Here is a 20986-nt window from a genome sequence, read left to right on the forward strand (position 1 = left end):
TTCTAAATATCATCTTTTGTGTTCAGCAGAACAAAGAAACTCAACAACTTGAGGATGAGTAAATGATGACAGAATTTTCATTTTTGGGTGAACTATCCCTTTAAGGGAGGGCTTTATTGTCTCAATAAGGCGGCATTAATTTAATAATTTAAATAAATATATATATATAATAATTTAAACCCTGTTATTATTGCATACTGTTTAATGTACAACAACACAGAGGTGCAAATAGTATCTGCCATTATTTATAAGTATAAATGTACTCTAACTAGTGTAAATAGCAGATCGCTAAGAAACGCTGCTATTTTCACTTAGTGTAAGTAGAAAATATTGCAAATAGCTGCTGCCATTCTATATTTTTCTCTCTCAATACTTTCTTTTTCTTTTGCAATTGTTTATTTTTTCTCTCTCTCAATATTTTTTTTGCTCAATACCTTATTTTTCTTTCGCATAACTTTATTTCCTTTGGCAACACATTGCACATACATGTGGCATGAATTTGACTCCACGTTGCACCAGCATTTACGGGGTTAATGCGTGGAGTGCAGGAAGTGTCGTAGGAGAAAATAAACGTGCTGCGTAGGCTACTGTGCCGGTTGATAATGTTCTGCGTTCAGCATTAAAGCGTTCAACAAATAGCTCATGTGTTTATCTTTCTTAAAACATTACCATGCGTGTACCTTGATGTTTGTTAGGTTTATTCAGTAAGTGATATTTTTGAAAATAAAATAACACAATACAGCACATCGACCTGATTTATTTCCCCCTGAATTTTTCATGAAATAGTGTTGTTGTTTTGCATGGTTTTCCTTCTTTTTGTGTCTAAATATATTGCATCACAGACAGTTTGACAGGAGTGTCAGGTCGCCCCTCCTCTGAGTTGCCGTAGTATAAAATCAAACTGCTGTCATTGCGCCAGAGAGACTGTCTCACTCATACCACATTGCAGGTACGCAGTGAGAGGATAAGTGTTCTACAAAAGATATTCCCGGCGAAAAATCACCCAAATCTAAATCAACATGGTGAGTAGAACCTTATATTTAATAGTCACGTCTACTGTGAACGTTTATTTGCCTATTCGTGCTTTTAACTTATGCGCAAAATTTGAAAATAGCATTTAACACGTGCGAATAAAGCACTGTTTCCATCCAGACAGTCGAAGAGAACAAAATAGTCACTTCCTGATAATCTGGCGATAAATATCACTTGGAGAAATGGAAGCTGACGCAGTTGGATAAGCCACTGTATATAATAAAGGCCTATATAATATAGAGCGCGCAGACTAACCGCGGCCATGTTATATAGGCTTTCTGATGCGGATGTTGCTGTTTGGGAACGCAGTCGTGTAACGCAGTTATGAGAGATAATTATACCGAATCACTTTGACGACAGACTTTGCTTGGGCATTTCAAAACGACAAAATCAACATTTCAGATTCTGTGCGGTGAGGTCGGACCGTTGGTTGGTCCAGTTATGCCTTCTCATTGCACCGTCACGTGACTTTTTTTGATGCGTATAGAGGCATTTATTCAATCAAAACAGTTTTCGCGCGTTTTCTTAAACGATTAAAAATTTATCCGACTCAATTGAAGGCAAAAGTTTTTTTTAAATGCGCATTTTTTAAAAATGAATGCGGATCTGGGCGTTTCCGTCCCGCGTTTTTTTTTTTGAATGATAGCCCAACTGCGCAGGTGGATGAAACATAGCGAGCTAATGATATGCCAGTGTTTGATTTATTAACCGAGTATTTTGAATACATTAACATCAAATAACTGAAAATTTAAAAGAAGTCTAATGCACTGTATGACTCATAAATGCAGTGGTGTCTAAATAAGGTGTGTAACTTTTGAAATGACTATGAATAAAGATTTATACATCATACAAACTGCTAGAGGGAATAAGTATTTATTCAAATGGCATTTTGACTCAATATAGTTATTGGGAGTATTTTCTCATGTGACAACTAGCCCCGTTGTGTCCATTTTAACTGAAATTGAGGCTTAATGGTTAATTTGACTAATTTATATGCCATATTTTTTTTTATAGCTAGATTTAACCATTCTTTACAACCACTTCCAGTATGGAAACTACTGAGCGCTTTATGCCTTAGGCATTTATGTGGGTGTGTTGTGATTTTACTAAATGCTGTTATGACTCCCTGTTTCAGTATGTCCCATAATCCAGAAAAAGACACAAAGACGTTCATGCTGGTTGAAAGTATGTGTCATAATAAGAGAAAGATGCATCTTACTCAGAAAAAAATACTGAGTAATAATGGGACTGGTAATAAGAGGGCGTCATTCAGTAGTTTGTGAATCTTCTAGAATCTCAAGCTTTGGTTAATGGGGTGAAATATTGTGTGCCAATTCTCAAATAAACCCACGTACATTGCGACATGGATTGTAGTGCCCCTGTTTCCAACTAAAGAAGTGTTGTAAAGTCTCCAAGCCTGTTTTTACATGGAAAATATATTAGAGGCACATGTGTAGGGGTTTGTTTATGCTGAATTCCAAGGACAAATGGTTCTCACTTTCTAAAGGTCCCAGTCACACTCCTAAGGACATTGTGTTTGTCTATTGGATGCCAGCTAAACTTTAACATTTCACAATATTTCTCAGTGATTGTCGTCATCTGAATCCTTAATATTTTGTAAGCTCTCTTTAAACATGGAAACCGCTCATTTATTTCTAATAGCTCTGAAAAAGCATTTATTTTCTTTAACAAATCATGAGATGAGGTCGGTTGCCGCCCAGTAAAGTTAACAATTAACAAACTTTAGTCTCTGTTATATCTCACCTTACACTTTGTAACCATACCTATTTGCTTCTTTGGCAATCATTACACAGAATAAGGTTGAAGGTGAAGACAAATATCAAATTCACTTCAATGAATCGGTGAATTTGTGCATATTAAATATATTTTTGGATAATTATTTCCTTCATAAAGTCAACATGAAATTGACAGTGTTTAGGAAGTAAATACTAAAACTAAACAGGGTCAGTTTTGATGGGCTGATGAATCGTGCGCATTATTCTAAAGAAACTTTTCTATGCAAACTTTAATCAAAATTATTTTTTTCCCTGCTGACCACACCTTGGCCATGTCGGCTATTGTTATACGTGTACAGTGTATTAGGGCGTTGTTTAGCAAACTCAAATTAAGATTCGGCTCTGTCATGGTCAATACAATCAATTTCCAATGGTGAAAGAGAAAATAAACTGGTTTCCCAAACACATTTATGGTATATTTCCATTGGAACTATTTTTTGAAAGAGGCTAAAAGAAATCTGGTTTTCTGTGGCCATACATTACAATTTCCAGGTGTGTATATATATACTTAGAGAATAAACAAATTATGAAGCAACAGAATTTGCAGAAGTGAAAAAAATAAATAATGGAGGATAACTTGTATCAACTCGTTGTGGGGTTCATGGGTTGGTGGTGGGGGGAAAAGAGCTAGTGGAGAAAGATGACCTGTACCAACCCATAAATAACTTTAACCTGGCTGCCATGCCCAAACTAGGCAGTCCCATGTGCCTGTGTAATGCACCATGCCCCTCCCCAATGACTCACCAATAGGCAGAAAGGGACAGCGGGGTAAAAATAGTGGCCCAACCGCAGGAGAATGAATTCAGAGGAAGAGTCATGTCGATAGAGGAGTACAGTCTGGATATTTCTCCTCAGGCTGATGTAGGCCATCTCTCTGGAGCGCAGGCACAGATTTAGGTGCTGAATCATTACAGAGCACTTTTTGTTGCCACCGTGTGACTCTTATTTAAATATGTAAATGCTTAATGTCACCTTTATGCCTACATTTATGCCTTTGGCAGACACTTTTATCCAAACAATGTGCATTTTATCCATATGTTGCCTGGAAATCCAACCAAAGAAAAAGTACAATCAACTTAAATCACGTTAAACTGACTTAAAATTAGTTGAATCTTTTAGAACTTTTAAAAAGGTTCAAATATTAAAGGTAAAAAAAGAGTTAAAGCAATGTAAAAATATGTTGAATTTTATTTATTTATACAGTGTATGACCTTGATGTTCTACCAGTTGAGCTACAAAAGCTTTATTCTGATTGGCCAGTTGCAATATATTTTGAACAGTTTACCATGGCAATACCTTTTTTATTTTTTTTTGGTGCTTGCCTGGTACTTTGTAAGTTTAAGATGTTATTATTATTAAGCTGAATTTTCAGCTTTATTACTCCAGTCTTCAGTATCTCCTGATCCTTTAGAAATTATTTTAATATGCCAATTTGTTGTCATATTTTTGTGGAAACTGGTTATTTTTTTTTTATTTATTTTTTTTTTTTTTACAAGATTTCTTGGTGAATTGAAAGTTTAAAATAAAAGTATTTGTTTTAAATAGAAATATTTTGTAGCAAATGTATTTACTGCCACTTTTCATTTAATACAATTTAAATTTATAAAAAATGTACTCACAAATGTATTGTAATAAATGGCCACAGAACACAACTTTCCATTTTCATTTATAGGAAACATACTATAAATTCCACGTTAGGGCGCAGCTTGCTCTGTTGTCTGATATAAACCTGTTAGGGCTGATGTCGACGCCTCAAGCCTTTTCATGCTTCTTCAGACTTGCTAGGGTGTGTGAGAGGAGAGAGGAAATGTTTGTGGAAGGTTTTTTGTGTGTATGTGCGAAGAGAAAATAACGGCTATGAGGGTTAGTGGACCTGTCTGCCATTAGCCATATGTGGCAAGTGTCACATCATAAACGGTTCCCAGGTCGGGTCCTTCAGGAAACTCCCTTTCCAAACAAACAGAGGTGTTTAACATGCCATAATGTGAATTCAAGGCTGGCTTGGAGACTGTTATCTCAGGGTTGTCATCTAGATAAGCTCAAACCCTGACGACAAACATGTTTGGGGGGCTTTGAGTGATCCGGCCTGTACTTTTGTTCTGTCGTGTCAGCTGCAGATGTCAGTCATCTGTGACTGACATTGTGTAATAAACCTACCTCCCACTATAGCCTTTTTTGATTGCTTCTGCCCCCTGGTGGGCAAAACAAAAGTCTGAAATCCAGCAACGTGTTTTTTTAAAACTATGGTTTGTGCAATGCAACCAATATATTGTCTTTATTGCATCGACATTGGCCAGAAAAGACAATGTATATTAAGTAAATAGACTGATGTTCATATTGGGTTTGGAAATTATTATTGATTTCCTATTGACCGCCAAATGTCCCATGAAGGTTGTTAATTGAGTTTTGGAGGAACCCTCCAGACTGTCACCTAATATGTTCTATTTGCAATGCCATGTGCAGCATTACTCGGTTACTAATAATCTGTTTCCTCTCCACAGCGTGAGTGTATCTCTGTCCACGTTGGCCAGGCTGGTGTCCAGATGGGCAACACCTGCTGGGAGCTGTACTGTCTGGAACATGGTATCCAGCCTGACGGCCAGATGCCCAGCCACAAACCAGTGGGTTGCCATGATGACTCGTTCACCACCTTCTTCAGTGATACTGGATCTGGCAAATACGTACCACGTGCCATCTTTGTAGACCTTGAGCCAACGGTCATTGGTAAATATGGTGTTACATTTAAGGCAACGAGCCATGAGAGGTCATGCATTTGCCATGTTTAGCTTAACACGGAGTAAAATCATTGTAGTGCCAAGCAGCACTTTGCATTAATAATAGAAAGAAAAAGGGATGGCACACTGCTATAATGCAATATTTCAACCAATTCAGTCTTCATTGGGCAGTGAAAAACATTGCATTTATAAGCAACTGGACAAAAGACACCAGTTTTCAATCAATAATTACATTTATTATCACAATAAACAATTATTTTGCAAACTGATTGCATATTAAACGCCATCATAGGGGATCCTTGTTGTTTTAATATAATTAGTATACTGTTATAGTATTAATATTTTTTAAATGAAAAATATATTTAAAATGTTCGTTTTAATGTTAGTTTAAGTTTGAATCATTTTGCAAACTAATAACTGAGCAGAACAGTCTGTGATATTGTAAATATCTAGATACAATTATTAAAAAGTATTTTGTTCAATAATTTAAATTAAATTTAACTATTATTAATAAATAATGTTCAAAATATATTCTAAATTATTTAATTAAATCTAAAATGATTATTATTATTATAATATAGCCGTACATGAGCAAATCACGTATGCATGACTGATAATAAATGTTAAAGGTTTTTTTTAGAGCATAGGGGTCAAGATCAGTGTTATTTTAGTATTATTTATATGCTATTATTGTCACGTTCTGTTGTGTGTGTATATAAACACATGACGAAGAAGATGAATCACAAAGTCAAGTCTTTACTAGATAATCCATAAGGCGAACACAGAACTTATATACAGGGAACAACAAAGGGAACTAATTAGACAACAGCTGAACAGAATACAGTAACTAATCAAATGACTAACCATAGAATCCAATAACGAAACTGACAGGGAGGGAGAAAGCAAAGACAGAAAACAAACTCAAACTGAACATAACTGTGACAGTACGCCCCCTCCCGGAAAGGCGCAACCTCGCGCCAACAGTCCCATTGAGGACAGGAACCCAGGAGAGGTGATGACTGGAGACACCAGGGTGGTGCAGGAGGAGCCAGGTGGCACACCATCGTCCAGCCAGAATGGAAACCCACAAAGGGGGGAGGAGCCATGGCGGAGATTTCCTTGACGTGGCCATGGGCACTGCTGATGGTGGTAGAGCCCTAGGTGCAGACGGAGAGCCCCCGAAAGCTTCAGCAGAGGGGCTGCCGAGAGGCAGTGGAGCCTGGTCAGAGGAATTAGGTGATTCCAGAAGAGAAGGCGGGAGAGGGAGGCCGGGTGGGACCAGCGCAGATGAAGGTAGGCATTCAAAGTCGGGTGGTATCAGTGGGGGCATGGAATCATCCTCTTCCCAAACCCATTGTCCAGAAACCCGTGACTCGCCCTCGGTGGTGGGAGTGGGCGATTGAATCCCTCAAACTCCACTATAATCCCCACGGTGGTACAAGATGTAGCCGGCTCACACACCTGGTCAGACATGTACTCGGGCTCAGTCGCTCCTTGCGCTGACTCTCTGTCTGCGGTGGGCTCAGGTGTTGTGTCCATCTCACAGGGTGGGCTCAGACTGGACTCTTGAGTCGGGAGTGGGGCTGTTGGTGTCCTCCTCAGGGCCGATGGTGAACTCCGATCCATTGTTCACCAGCACCCACTCCACATAGGCGCCGAAGTCCTCATGGGGACCGTTCGCTGGCAGGCGTGCCTTCGTCTGCTCACTCAGGCTAGTGTGGAAGAAAACACTGACTGAGTCATCCAAATAGTGCGCAAGGCATGCCAGATCTAAAAAGTCCTGGGTATAATCCTCCAGCGAACGGTCCATCTGCTCCAGACATAACAGTCTTACAGCGGGCAGATCCATGGGGGAAAAAACAGCTCACAAAAAACACCACAGCAAAATCTTTTCTTGGTTTGGGCTTCTGTCACGTTCAGGTTGTGTATATAAACTAGTGATGGGCGACTTCGAAACGCTGCTTCATGAAGCTTCGAAACCTTTACGAATCTTTTTGTTTCTAATCAGTGGTTTGGAGCGTGTATCAAAACTGCCAAAGTCACGTGATTTCAGTAAACTATAGCTTCGTTACATCATAACCGTTTCGAAACGTTTCAAAAATTCAATGGTTCACCACTAGGGGGCGATGATCACTGTGAACACATGAATCATACAGATTCACTGAGATCGCTCCCCCCAGCAACGAACCATTACCTTTTGCAACGTGTTTGTAAAATGTTTATGCATGTTTGGCCTGGGTTTTTGTTGCATTTCCTCTGTTCTGACCAGCAGGGGTCACAAGCATGTGGTGTTTCGAACGCTTCGAAACCGTGAATCATTTTGCGAAGCGATTGATTCAAAGCTTCGTTTCTCCCATCACTAATATAATCACATGACTAAGAAGTTGAATCACAAATCAAGTCTTAACTAGATAATCCGTAAGGCCGGCACAGATGAAGGCAGGGACATAGCACAACACGTATACATTGACAACTCACAAATTAATCAAAGGAACTTTATATTCAGGGAACAACAAAGGGAACTAAATAGACAAAAGCTGAGCAGAATAACTAATCAATGCCAGGCAGGGAGAGAGCAAAGACAGAAAACAAACTCAAACTGAACATCTCTGACAATTATAGTATTGATTAATATTTGTAGGTAATAACCCTGTTCAGGATTTGGTGACTTTTGCACTAACTTTGTACGGTTCGGTTATGTTATTCTTCCAGATGAGGTCCGCACAGGCACCTATCGCCAGCTGTTTCATCCCGAGCAGCTCATCTCAGGCAAAGAGGATGCAGCGAATAACTATGCCCGTGGTCACTACACCATCGGCAAGGAGATCATCGACTCGGTGCTGGACCGCATTCGCAAACTGGTAATGTGAACAAAAATTGTGTTGCATTTGCTTCCAAATGAGATCAAAATAACAGAAACTAAAATGCAAGTTCTGTCCCCTCTTCCACACAGGCCGACCAGTGCACAGGGCTGCAAGGGTTCCTGGTTTTCCACAGTTTTGGTGGAGGCACAGGCTCAGGTTTCACCTCCCTTCTGATGGAGCGTCTCTCAGTTGACTTCGGAAAGAAGTCCAAGTTAGAGTTTGCCATTTACCCAGCTCCCCAGGTGTCTACGGCTGTGGTGGAGCCATACAACTCCATCCTGACCACCCATACCACCCTCGAGCACTCCGACTGTGCCTTCATGGTGGACAACGAGGCCATCTACGATATCTGCAGGAGGAACCTGGATATCGAGCGCCCGTCCTACACAAACCTCAACCGGCTCATCAGTCAGATTGTTTCCTCCATCACCGCCTCGCTCCGCTTCGACGGCGCCTTGAACGTCGACCTAACGGAGTTCCAGACCAACTTGGTTCCCTACCCTCGTATCCACTTCCCGCTCGCCACATATGCTCCGGTCATCTCCGCAGAGAAGGCCTACCACGAGCAGCTCTCTGTGGCCGAGATCACCAACTCGTGTTTCGAGCCCTGCAACCAGATGGTGAAGTGCGATCCACGCCATGGAAAATACATGGCCTGCTGCTTGCTGTACAGGGGAGACGTGGTTCCAAAAGACGTCAACGTGGCCATCGCCGCCATCAAGACCAAGCGAAGCATCCAGTTTGTGGACTGGTGTCCCACTGGCTTCAAGGTGGGCATCAACTACCAGCCCCCAACTGTGGTTCCTGGTGGAGATTTAGCCAAAGTGCAAAGGGCAGTGTGTATGCTTAGCAACACAACTGCTATTGCTGAAGCCTGGGCTCGCCTTGACCACAAATTCGACCTGATGTATGCCAAGAGAGCATTTGTGCACTGGTATGTGGGTGAGGGAATGGAAGAGGGAGAGTTTTCTGAGGCCAGAGAAGACATGGCAGCTCTGGAGAAGGACTACGAAGAAGTGGGCCTTGATTCATTCGAGGAAGATGAGGAGGGTGAAGAGTTCTAAAATGGAAATGTGTTGTTATTTTTCTACCAGAAAAATCTAATAAAATCTAGCTTAACTTATGTTGTTGTGGTGGTTATTTTAATCATTTGGTGACATTGTCAAGTACAAGCAATTCCTTCCAATATAGTGATAGATTTTTGATTGAGACTGCTTTATAGGCCAATAACTTAACTGTGACGACATTAACACACATCATTATTGTGAATATATATATATATATTATGTGAGCTATATCGATGATCTTCTATAATCATATAACCTATTTAATAGTGTGAGTGTAATATAAAACTTTTATAAGTTTAACAGATCATTATTGTACTACATTACTTTATATATGACCTTTGGTTTAAAAAAAAAAAAAACCCCTGATAATAAACAATATAACTGCAATTAATCATATGAATGATGGAGAAAATATATATATTTGTATTAATATTGAATATTATCATCACTATTTAATAAGCTTTTATGCTAATTTATTACACAATTAAAATGGTGTATACTGTATTGAAATGTAAAACATATAAAATGTGTATGTACGGTAAGAGCATTAATAAGGAAAATACTAATAATTGAAAATTATAATGAGATAAATGCTTTTATTCTTAGACTTCTTAGTCACTTTTTATAGACATAAATATATATAATTTATATACAACTATATAATAAAATGTCATATTTGAATAATTTGATTTATAATCTTAATCATTATATTTAATATCTTTAATACCCCAATTTAAATGGGGTATTGGGCTGTAAATCACGACAAACCTGTCTACTGGAATGAGCAAAGAACATGTATATAAATTAAAAAGGACATGGGTAAGAAAAAACGTATTCTTTTTGTTAGAAAACTTAAATTTATGAATGTGAAATTTGACAAATAACATTAACAGATTAATTACAAAAGCTTCCTTATTCACACTATCATACTTTAAATATCCAAAAATTACATTTTCAAAATGAAAATTAAAGAGTACCTTTTGGTCACATCATACCATAACCTTTTCACATGACTACAATATGTGCCAGCATTGAATGGGTTAACCCGGCAGCCGTGACTGTACGTCACAGTTACGTTTTCTTTGTACACGGAAGAAAACCGAAGAAATCAGCGGAGGAGGACAAGGAGAGCGTCTCTTAAAGGTAAAAAAGAGTCTTGCTTTAATTCTTCAGTTATTCATATACTGGGTGGCTAGATATCTGCGTCAAGTAAGTTAACTAGATAAGACCCTAGTCTAACTCTGAATATCGCGGGTCTCACTCGGTCAAACCTTGAAGAGTCATGCCACGTTTACCGCGGACGCGAATTCAAGACTTGATGTCATGAATTAACTTGACGAATTCACATTAAATTCAACGCGTTTTCCCCAGCTACTCTATCAAGTCGCATCTATCACATTTTCCAACGCAACAGGACGCCATAAAGGAAAAATGTAAAGAGCCAATCAGAAAGCTCCGTTCTACACCATGAATCATTTATTTTAGTGGAGAATTGGACACTGGAAGTGGCTTATGTGAACAGGCAGTATTCAATTGACTTTTGATCAGTTGGTCTAAATTGTCTTACATTTTATATATATATATATATATATATATATATATATATATATATATATATATATATATATATATATATATATATATATATATAGGGTGTCTTTTTCATGTCGCTTTATAGAAATCAAGAAAAGAGGATGTGCTTAAATAACCCTAGTTACAGATGTGTGGTTATTGAAAATGTAGGTTACACTTTATTTTACAGTGTCTTCTCTAGTCACATATAGTTACTAATAAAAGTAAATTATGCATAATTACACGCAACTAACCCTAAACCAGTCCCTAACCCTATAGTAAGTACATGTAGTTAACTAATATTAGCCAGTACTTAAATATATAGTTACACTGTAACAGACGCCTTAAAATAAAGTGTAACCCTTTAATTTAAGGTGTCAGTGTTACAGTGTAATTATACATTTAAGTACTGGGCAATATTAATGAACTACAGGGTTAGGATGAGGGTTTTGTTTAGGGTTAGTTGCATGTAATTATGCATCATTTATAGTTATTACTAACTACATGTAACACGTGTAACAAGGACACCGTAAAATAAATTTCTCCAGACACATTTTCATAGGGTCATACAGTTGTATATAAATATAAACAATACAGTATTTATTATAAAATATGCTGACTTTACCACAGATTTTATCAATTTTATCTGTTGATTTGCAGTGGATCAAAACAACAATTCTGCACAACATACTCAATCTTACTGCGAATAAATGCACTCTATATTGAATATTTGGTACTACCACCTTTGTGGTATAGCCTTCAATGTTAGTCCGAATATGGAATAGAATAAAGAACAGAACAAATGAATATGAAATAATATACATTCTGCAAGAATATGAATGTAAGTAATCAAGTCATGATCACTTTCAGTGGCTCTCCTTCATCTATGGTTGGTCTTAAGCAATGCTCCAGAGAAAATGGGACAAACTCTGTGTATCTGCTCGCGCAGTGTCATCACAATTGACAACAAGAGATACTACTTCGTCCAGAAACTAGAAGAAGGGTAAGACTCCTCAACTAGACAATTCAATTCTTAAAATACTTGAAAACGTGCTGGATTTGTGTGAGCCCAAAGATGTCTCCCAAATATGTTTTCATCCAAGAAAATTCTCCGCTCCTTCTAGAGGTTTCAGCTATGTTGACCTGGTGGAGGGTGCACAAGATGGACGCTTCTACGCTCTAAAGCGGATCCTTTGCCATGACCGCGAGGCCCGCAAGGAGGCTCAGACCGAGGTGGAGATGCACCGCCTCTTCAGCCACCCCAACATCCTCAGCCTGACCTCACACACCTTCACGGAGCGTGCCGGAAAGTGCGAGGCCTGGCTGTTGCTCCCGTACATCAGTGTAAGTGGACTGTGCTCTTCTCTCCATTCCAGGCCTCTAAAAAGACCAAGAGTCCAGTGAGATCTGACATGTGCAGTGTTTCACTCCCTGAATTGTTCCTGTGCAGAAGGGAAGTCTGTGGTCCGTTCTTGAGAAGCTGCGGGATAAGGGGAGCTCTATGCCTGAGAGTCACATCTTGCACATTCTGCATGGCATCTGTGAAGGCCTCAAAGCAATTCATGACAAAGGCTATGCACACAGGTACTGGGTGTACAGTTCATTCATCCTGAACGCAAATGTGTTAAATTGTGTGTTTAGTTTTGCCTTGGTTCTGCATTGAAGACGGAACCTGTAAAAATAGCTTGTTACTTCATAGAGACAGAGCGTATTTAGGCCACGCCCACACCGGGGGGGGAAACAATCCAACGCTCTCTATTGACTTTGCATTGCGTGAGGCTGCATTCTTGTCATTTCGGACTTATAACAAAAAACAGAACAATGTGACAAAGTGTACAGCAAACAAGCTAAAAAACACATAAATACGTTTTTATAAGCTGTCGACCCAAAAAAAACGAGAGTTTAAGGAGACTAAAGTGGATAAAGGCAGTAAAACGTGACGCTTCAGCAGGAAGAATGGGTCAATTTTGGGATCCTGACACTCAGTATGCGTATGTGTGCAGTAAACATTTTGTCACTGTTAAGTCAAATATCCAAATGTCAGTTTTCGATATTATATTTCCTGTCTCTGATTACGTCTCCCTCCAGTGGGTGTAGTTCTCAGTGTAATATAACGTGTCTCTATGGCCTGTATCCACTTTTTTGTTCTTAAACGCTCGTTTTTTGGGTCAACAGCTTATAAAAACTTCTGGGTTTTTGGTTGTGGGTTTTGTTTAGCTTGTTTGCTGTACATTTTGTCACATATCCGCTTTTAGATATTGTTCTGTTTTTTGTTATAAGTCCGAAATGACAATGAGGCCGCTTCACGCAATGCAAAGTCAATGGAGAGCGTTCGATTGTTCCCCCCCCCGGTGGGCGTGGTCTTCAAATTATGACGCGTGTCGCTCTGTCTCTATAGTAGTTACTAGTTACTGTAATTGACCCTTCACTAAGCCACGCCCAAAAACTGCCACAGGCCAATCGTGGCTTAGCAACCGTAACTAGGTGCGTACGGTCTGTCAAGCTGTCAAGATTGTGCAAATCTGATACCCGGTATCCTAAAAGTTTGACCTAAAACCTAAAACCCCAGGGGAGAAATGACGGTGTTCTGTCGATTTGTCCTACCTTGTCAGATTTTCCTACTGTGGTGCAAAATTATAGCTATATCTATCGATCCATGCTACCGCATCGAAAAATCCTACTGCGTTTTAGCGCTTGTGACTAACTTACGTGAAATAATTCAGTGTAACTTGTGTGACTTCTTATTGGGAAAACGATTTTAAAGTGCAAAATACCCCATCAGATTGCTGTGGATCAAGCAGTGGTGGAGAATATATAACATATATATAAAATATAAGCAGGAGAATGTTATCATTGCAAAGTGGTCAGGCTAATGTCTTGTGTTTATTCCACAAGACTTATGGATAAGCTGCTTGATTTATAATTATTAGATTTTTTTTGTAATTTCACTTACCCTGCTGTGCATTCACATAAGCCACTGTCAGTGTCAAATTTCTCACTAAAACAAATTATTCACAGTATATAACGAATCTTTCTCTTTTAATGCTCCATCTATTTTTATTTTATTTTATTCAATATTTCTGTTAAGCTTTATTTTTTATTATATTTTCAGCTTCAGTCATTTTAGTATTGTTAGTTTTATTTCAGTTAGTTGCCAAGGAAACACGTTTTTTAATCTAATATTTATATTTTAATTTTATTTCATCTTTATTTCAAAAAGTAATATTTTAGTTAACGAGAACAATGCTGCTGATACAGTCTGATTTTATTGCTGAAATTATATATTTGGTTTACTATGATGAATTTTTGTTGTGTAGTATTACTGATGAATCAGTTTTAGACTCAATAACCCCACTGTAAAATCAGCTTGAAACACAATATCCTGGCTGAGAGAAGATTATCCATCATCCAACATAGACTGAAGACCTGAAGTCAAATAAAAATAGATGAAGATAAATGAAAGTCCCACTTATATGAATCCTAGGCAGAGTTTCAATAATAGGTACACTAAAAGAGATATTATAATAAATCTAAGACAACAAAAGCTGACTTGATGCTTAACCGCTGACAAAGACACCTCTTGAGGAATATCCTGTTTTCAGTCTGTAATATTTGGCTGTTTTCCTGTTCTTATTATTTCTCTAACATGTGCTTTATTTCTGAAAACAGAGATTTGAAACCCACCAACGTTTTACTGGATGAGAACGATCAGCCTTTTTTAATGGACTTGGGCTCCATGAACAAGGCCAGGATTGAAGTTCGGGGGTCACGTGAGGCCATGACCATCCAGGTTAGAGCAGAAATATCAAGCAGCGCTTTATCGAGAAGTATCAGTATCTGTGTTTCAATCCGAAGTTGCGAATTGAACTTCTGCGCAAAATTGGAGTATCGCATAAAACATTTGCGAATAAATCAGCTTTGCCATACTATGTGTTCAAGAGAACAAAATTGTCACTTCCTGGGAAATCGGCGCAAAATATCTGCAATAAAAATGGAAGTTTCAGGGAAGTGAATCAGGGAAGTCATCATAAATGTCTCAGAGAGCAGACGAAACACAGTAAGCATTGTTATGTTATCTTGTATTGGGATGCCTGGTGGTCATTATACCAAGTCATTCTGATGATTGACTTTCCCTGTGTCCCAATGTGCCTCCTATCCATCCTAAATAGTATGAGAGAATAATAAGTGTGTCCCATAGGATGTTGAAAAGTGTATGCCAAAAGTCCTCAGATGGTCTTTCTATTTCCGGTAGATTTTCAAAGTGTGGAACCGTGCACACTCTTAAAGGATTAGTTTGCTTTAAAATTAAAATTACCTTCTGAAGCGAATCGATGCGTTTGTGTAAGAAAAATTTCCATATTTAACATGTTAAAATATCTAGCTTCCGCCAGACCGCCTTCCGTGTTCAACTTAGAAAGTGTAACAACACCTCTCCCAGTTAAAAATGCTTGCGCTACGTCCAACGTCATACGTTGTGCCAGTTCAGAAGCTAGATATTTTACTTTATCGCATTAAATATGGATATTTTCCTTTCACAAATGCATCGTTTTGCTTCAGAAGGCCTTTATTAACCCCCCCGGAGCTGTGTGGAGTACGTTTATGATGGATAGATTGTTTGAGCTTCAAACACGTAAGCGCCGTTCACTGTCATAAAGCTTGGGAACATCAGGATATTTACTTATATAACTCTGATTTTGTTCGTCTGAAAGAAGGAAGTCATAAACACCTAGGGTGGCTTCAGGGTGAGGAAATCTGAAAGTAATCCTTTAACAACTAATATTGCCCACAACCCATTGCGCATTGGAGGTTCAGAACTACAAACAAGAATAAGAAGTGTTAAAAAAACTACAAAGATGGAAGATGTGTGTGACCGACAGTTAAGTAGGTTAAGTAGGAGGTTTAGATAAAGGGGTGAGTGACTAATAATCAACATTTAATCTGATTAAAATGTAATGTTATCTGTGTTACATTTACAATACATTATTTAATCTGCAACATCAATGTTAACTTTACTCAAGATCCGACTGGCCATTCATTTTTAAATGCAGCATTATGCAAAAATTATGAGGAGAGTTCTCCACATTAAAGATCAACGACTGGCAGATCTACGCCCTACTTTTCTCTCCAGTACGGTAGGAAATGGAATGAAATGTGGAGGATGTTAACTGTGAAAAAATAATTGACAGGCCAGTTTACAGTGACAGGATGCATGTAACTATGCGACAGAGCGTCCATGCAGTGATGGTATGTCCAAAGCTTGTCTACTCTTCTGCTACACACTCTAAAGTATGATCTTTTTCTTCATAAAAAAGTACATACTTTTTGGGCGTAGTATAAGTAGGCTAATTGCCCAGGTGAAAAATATGTACTATTAAATGCATAAAAAAATGTACTTGAGTATGTTTTTAGTACAACACAAATATACTATAATGCATTTTAGTACATTTAATATTACGTCTTTTTCACCTGGGTGGGTAATTAAAATTGCGCAATTAACATTTTTTTGTTGAGCTTCAAGGGATTTATTCTGTAAATGTGTTTGCATTGTAGTTTATTTGCATGGATTTTATCAGATAAAAAAATGTATCCATCTCAATTGAGTGCATACGTTTTTTAATGCGCATCTTGCAGTTTCCTTCCTTTTTTTATGCGATATCCCTAAATGCGTATAAAAATAGGTGGATGGAAACATAGCTAATGAAAAAAAAAACATTACGTGAATCCTCTTTTGCTTACGCTTTCCCTTTCAGGATTGGGCTGCTCAGAGGTGCACCATCTCCTACAGAGCACCAGAGCTCTTTAATGTGGAGAGTCACTGTATCATTGATGAGAGAACAGATATTTGGGTAATTCTCATTTTTATGTTTTTTGTGGCTGTAAAGGTTATTTACTTTTCAGCTCTTCTTTCTCAAAACAACATGACTTTGAGAACTGTGTGTGTGTGTGTGTGTGTGTGTGTGTGTGTATATACATTGTTACGTCTGCACAGGTCTAATGTTAGTAAACCTTGTCCTTCATCCTTTCATCTCTGCCCCTTCTGATCAGCCTGATGTTATGTCTGTGACAGTCTGTTATGTCTGCGGTAGGTGACATATTTGTTTTTTTTTCTGCCTGTAGTCTCTAGGCTGTGTGCTGTACTGTATGATGATACTGGAGGGACCGTATGACTTGATATTTCAGAAGGGTGACAGCGTGGCTCTCGCCGTCCAGAATCCAGTCTCCATTCCACAGCCGTGCAGGTGAGCTTGAGATCGTTCAGGGCTTTTATTGTGTAAAATTCAACTGCTTTGGACCTCGTTGGAAGAAGCAGCTCTTTGTAATGCCAGATTATATATTTTGTAGATGATCGTCATTCAAATTTCATATATATCGTAATATTCTTTTTCGTAATATTACATTTTAAATCATATTATAATATTAAAGTGTAAACAAATTTTCCTACACTGTGTAAATTAAATGTGGAATATCATTTTTTTAAATAATATTTAAATAATATTATAGTATTACATTTTCAGCTAATTTTAAGTAATATTTTATATTTTAAATATTATTGTTATATTATATATATATATATATATATATATATATATATATATATATATATATATATATATATATATATTTGTTTTTGCCACATTAGCAAAATAATGCATAAGAAATTGCGTAGCTTAAATGTAATTATTATATTTTAAATTATATTATCTTATATTTAAAATATAAAATTAAATTATTTTATTTAAAATATATATATTTTTAAATATTATAATCTGCATTTCAGTTACATGTGTTAAAAAGGGAAAATTTTATATTTTATATAATTATATATAATTATAACTAATTTCCCTCATTAAAAAATATACACAAACTTAAAGGCAGAATTTTATATTTAAACTATATTGTATTATATACATTTTTAAAATAAACTTTAATATTATTTTTAAACTAATATTCCCACATTTATATATTTTAAATGAAAAAAATTATAACTTACTTAAATGGAATATTATATTTAAAATAATATAATATAATAGTATTTTTTTAAACATAATAAAATGCTCTATTTTAAATAATAGTATTTTTTCTTAAAAATTTTTTTAAATCCCTCATTAAAAAATTTGGAATATTACATTTTAAATAAGATTATAAATATGTCTTTTAAACAAATTTTCCCACTTTACAAAAATTTTACACATGAAAAAATATGGACGTTTTGGAAAATATGTTTAAAATGATGTGCAGTCACAGACAAGAGATTATGAAGACTAAGTTTCTGTTTCAGATCATAATACCAGTGGAATACTAGTCTCATCATTTCAGAAAACAGCTTGTTCTTGAACACTTATAGTCATGAAATGGGAGGCTAGGATTTGGCACAACATCGAAAAGTTTTCTAATGGAAACATATTTTAGGAGCTAACCAGAGAATCACTACCGTGTCTCTATCTTTGACAGTTATTCTCAAGGTCTTCAAACCCTTCTCAGCTCCACTATGGTGACCAATCCTCAGGAAAGGCCCAGAATCGGCTGGGTGCTTGACCAGGTCCAGAACCTTCGGGGCTCAGACGGTACAGATGTAGATACCAACAGAGTATGATGCTTCCACTGTGATTTCATGCCTGTTTCCCAGTGGACTCTGGACTTTTTGGACTATGCACTCTCTGTTTCTGACAAAACAAGCCTTGCAAACATTTGCTCTCTCTTACCTCAGTGAGCTCAGCATGCCATGGTTACACATGAGTCTTTGTTGGTGATTGTCATATTTCACCCGAAAATCTATTTGATGATTTTTGGGGTCAAATATGAGCTGGGCATGTTCCTGATTTATGCCACGCAAACCTCACATGCACCTGTTACGTGTCATCAAACTGGTTGTTTTCTGATTGTAATTAGCTTCTGTCTTTTTCCACATTTCTTAGCTTGGAAGCAAAACATTATTTATGAGGGTTACAATAGAGTTTTGCAGGGATGACAGCAAAAACTGGAAGAATAATTGGCCAGTGGTTCTCTCGAGATTTTCCTATGGGGTTTTATAATGGCGGTTTTCAACTTATGAGTAAAATAAGTCAAAACAATTTAGACAATTTGCTTTACAACGTAAATTACACACACCCAAACCAATATGCGGTTAATGTTGTAGAACAAAATGTCCAAGTATTGTCAAGTTATGTTTACCACAGACCTTATTTTACTCATAAATCGAAAACCCCATTATAAAAGCCCATGAGAAAATCTTAAGGGAATCACTGGCGAAGTCTTCCGGGTGTCGATGTTATTGATATTTTAGCTGTTCAAAATGTAACTGACATTAGTTGTTTTAGAACAACAGTTCTCCTGGTAAAGCAAGACATCCAAGGTTTTTATGAGCAGAGATTTAGGGACTTTATGTTATGTTCAGAGAATGTTCAAAGATAAAACTGACATTGGTCTTTATTTGTGAGACACGACCAGAACGGATTTCTGTCTAAATCGTTTGTTCTTATGCACGTTGTAGCATTGAAAAATAGTCCTGCTCATGTTTAATGAATCAGTCTGGAAAATATGTCCAAAAAATGTTTGCATTAAGTTATCAACTTTAACTCGGGTGGTTATAGCGCTCGGCTTTTACTAGCAAGTCAAAGTGCTGTTCTGTATGAGACTTTGAGAGGATGCATAACAAATGGTCATGCCTGTGAATATTTAATATTAGTTCACATTATATTGCAAGAATGTGTTCACTTTTCTCTTTTTAAGTGGTGTAAATGACTGCATAAATACAATTTTGTTTTAATTTAGCAAGTTCCTTTCATTGCTTACAGTATTAGGGAGTTATTTAAAGGAGCCATGTAATAAACAGGTTTTAATGCGTTTGAATTCTGCAAGAAATCCACATAGCTAGAGATCAGTTCTGCATTCAGTCATTTGTTTATGTCTGATGAGGCTTGGCTAGTGTGTATGAATCTCACTGAAAAATGTCCGGGTCATATTTTATCTGCAATATCAACAGAAGGAAATCGGTATTGATTTTGCATTAAAAAAACTAAATGAAGCCTGTTTTTAGGACTATTTATTTTTCTTTTTTTATATATATTCATATGACTCGGACATGTTATCATGATGTCACGAATCACATGCTGTTTCATGATTCAGGACTAAATTAACCGAAGCATTCCATATACTATATATTGTAGTTGGAATATTATCTGTGAAAAAAGGACCTAAATATTTTCTTTTTTTCTTTTCTGATTATTTCAGAAAAATGACCTTTATATTCAGATTCACTGCAGATTGCCTTGCGGTGGCTCTCCTCGTTTTTAATTTTGTTGTGTTTTAAAAGGACATTTGAACTTACTCGTGCAATTCTGTCCAGGTTTGTTTGTGTTCAGGAATACTTCATTATGCAAGCCTGTTAATTTATAGGATATAAGACTGGAGACATGTCTCTTGCCATTCATTTACGTCATTTGTTCCCTTTCATTTTATAAATGGTGAATAAAGTGATTTAAACAGCGACCGATGGAATTGGTTTGGTTTTCTTGAGGGTTTCAGTATCACCACACGGGGGAGATGTTGCTCAAGTTGTGTCGTTGTGATCTTTAAGCTGACAAGCCAAGAGTAGCAAACTCAACACGGGAGTTTGGTGAGTATAGACGTTTTATGTTCTTGTTCATTTTGATATCTAGTGATATGTAAACATATACGTCTCTATGCCCAAAAAATGGCATTAACATGGTGTTTTAGAATCTAATACCGTGTAATACTTCACAGTAGGCTAGTTGGAGTAGCCTTCAATGTAAATACCGTGGTACTGGTACTGTATACAAATGGGTTATACACTTTACAATAATGTTTAATTTGTTAACATTAGTTAATTTATTAACACGAACACGAACTATCCATAAGCAATACATTTGTTACTGTATTTGTTAATGTTAGTACAGCTG

At 37.2% G+C, this 20986-nt stretch overlaps 2 protein-coding genes across 3 annotated transcripts; both read left to right on the top strand.

Annotated features, from left to right (window-relative positions):
* The first annotated feature begins 559 nt into the window (after positions 1 to 559).
* On the top strand, positions 560 to 9550 carry tuba8l2 (tubulin, alpha 8 like 2). Of its 2 annotated transcripts, XM_079812254.1 has the most exons (4): positions 560 to 1022; positions 5330 to 5552; positions 8276 to 8424; positions 8517 to 9550. In XM_079812254.1, exons 1-4 carry the CDS (start codon positions 1020 to 1022, stop codon positions 9489 to 9491), a joined length of 1350 nt encoding a protein of 449 aa, XP_079668380.1. In that variant the 5' UTR covers positions 560 to 1019; the 3' UTR covers positions 9492 to 9550. The 2 variants fall into 2 exon arrangements, with proteins under 2 accessions (XP_079668380.1, XP_079668381.1); XM_079812255.1 differs by lacking the exons at positions 560 to 1022; positions 5330 to 5552 and adding an exon at positions 6151 to 6856.
* Positions 9551 to 10567: 1017 nt separating this feature from the next.
* On the top strand, positions 10568 to 20554 carry stk16 (serine/threonine kinase 16). Its single transcript, XM_079813039.1, has 8 exons — positions 10568 to 10637; positions 11937 to 12069; positions 12191 to 12410; positions 12517 to 12650; positions 14736 to 14856; positions 16817 to 16912; positions 17184 to 17305; positions 18519 to 20554. Exons 2-8 carry the CDS (start codon positions 11984 to 11986, stop codon positions 18658 to 18660), a joined length of 921 nt encoding a protein of 306 aa, XP_079669165.1. The 5' UTR covers positions 10568 to 10637; positions 11937 to 11983; the 3' UTR covers positions 18661 to 20554.
* Positions 20555 to 20986: the final 432 nt, after the last annotated feature.

The sequence above is a fragment of the Gobio gobio genome (genome assembly GCF_949357685.1).
Source record: "Gobio gobio genome assembly, chromosome: 3".
In the NCBI taxonomy this organism is placed as follows: Eukaryota; Metazoa; Chordata; class Actinopteri; order Cypriniformes; family Gobionidae; genus Gobio; species Gobio gobio.

Excerpts from the sequence above, each read along its gene's own strand:
- tuba8l2 (XM_079812254.1), top strand. Across the intron at positions 5,553-8,275 it reads CCTTGAGCCAACGGTCATTG|ATGAGGTCCGCACAGGCACC; the intron begins GTAAATATGGTG and ends TTATTCTTCCAG. Across the intron at positions 8,425-8,516 it reads TGGACCGCATTCGCAAACTG|GCCGACCAGTGCACAGGGCT; the intron begins GTAATGTGAACA and ends TCTTCCACACAG.
- stk16 (XM_079813039.1), top strand. The coding sequence starts at position 11,984 with ATGGGACAAACTCTGTGTATCTGCTCGCGCAGTGTCATCACAATTGAC. Across the intron at positions 12,070-12,190 it reads GTCCAGAAACTAGAAGAAGG|AGGTTTCAGCTATGTTGACC; the intron begins GTAAGACTCCTC and ends CGCTCCTTCTAG. Across the intron at positions 12,411-12,516 it reads TGTTGCTCCCGTACATCAGT|AAGGGAAGTCTGTGGTCCGT; the intron begins GTAAGTGGACTG and ends GTTCCTGTGCAG.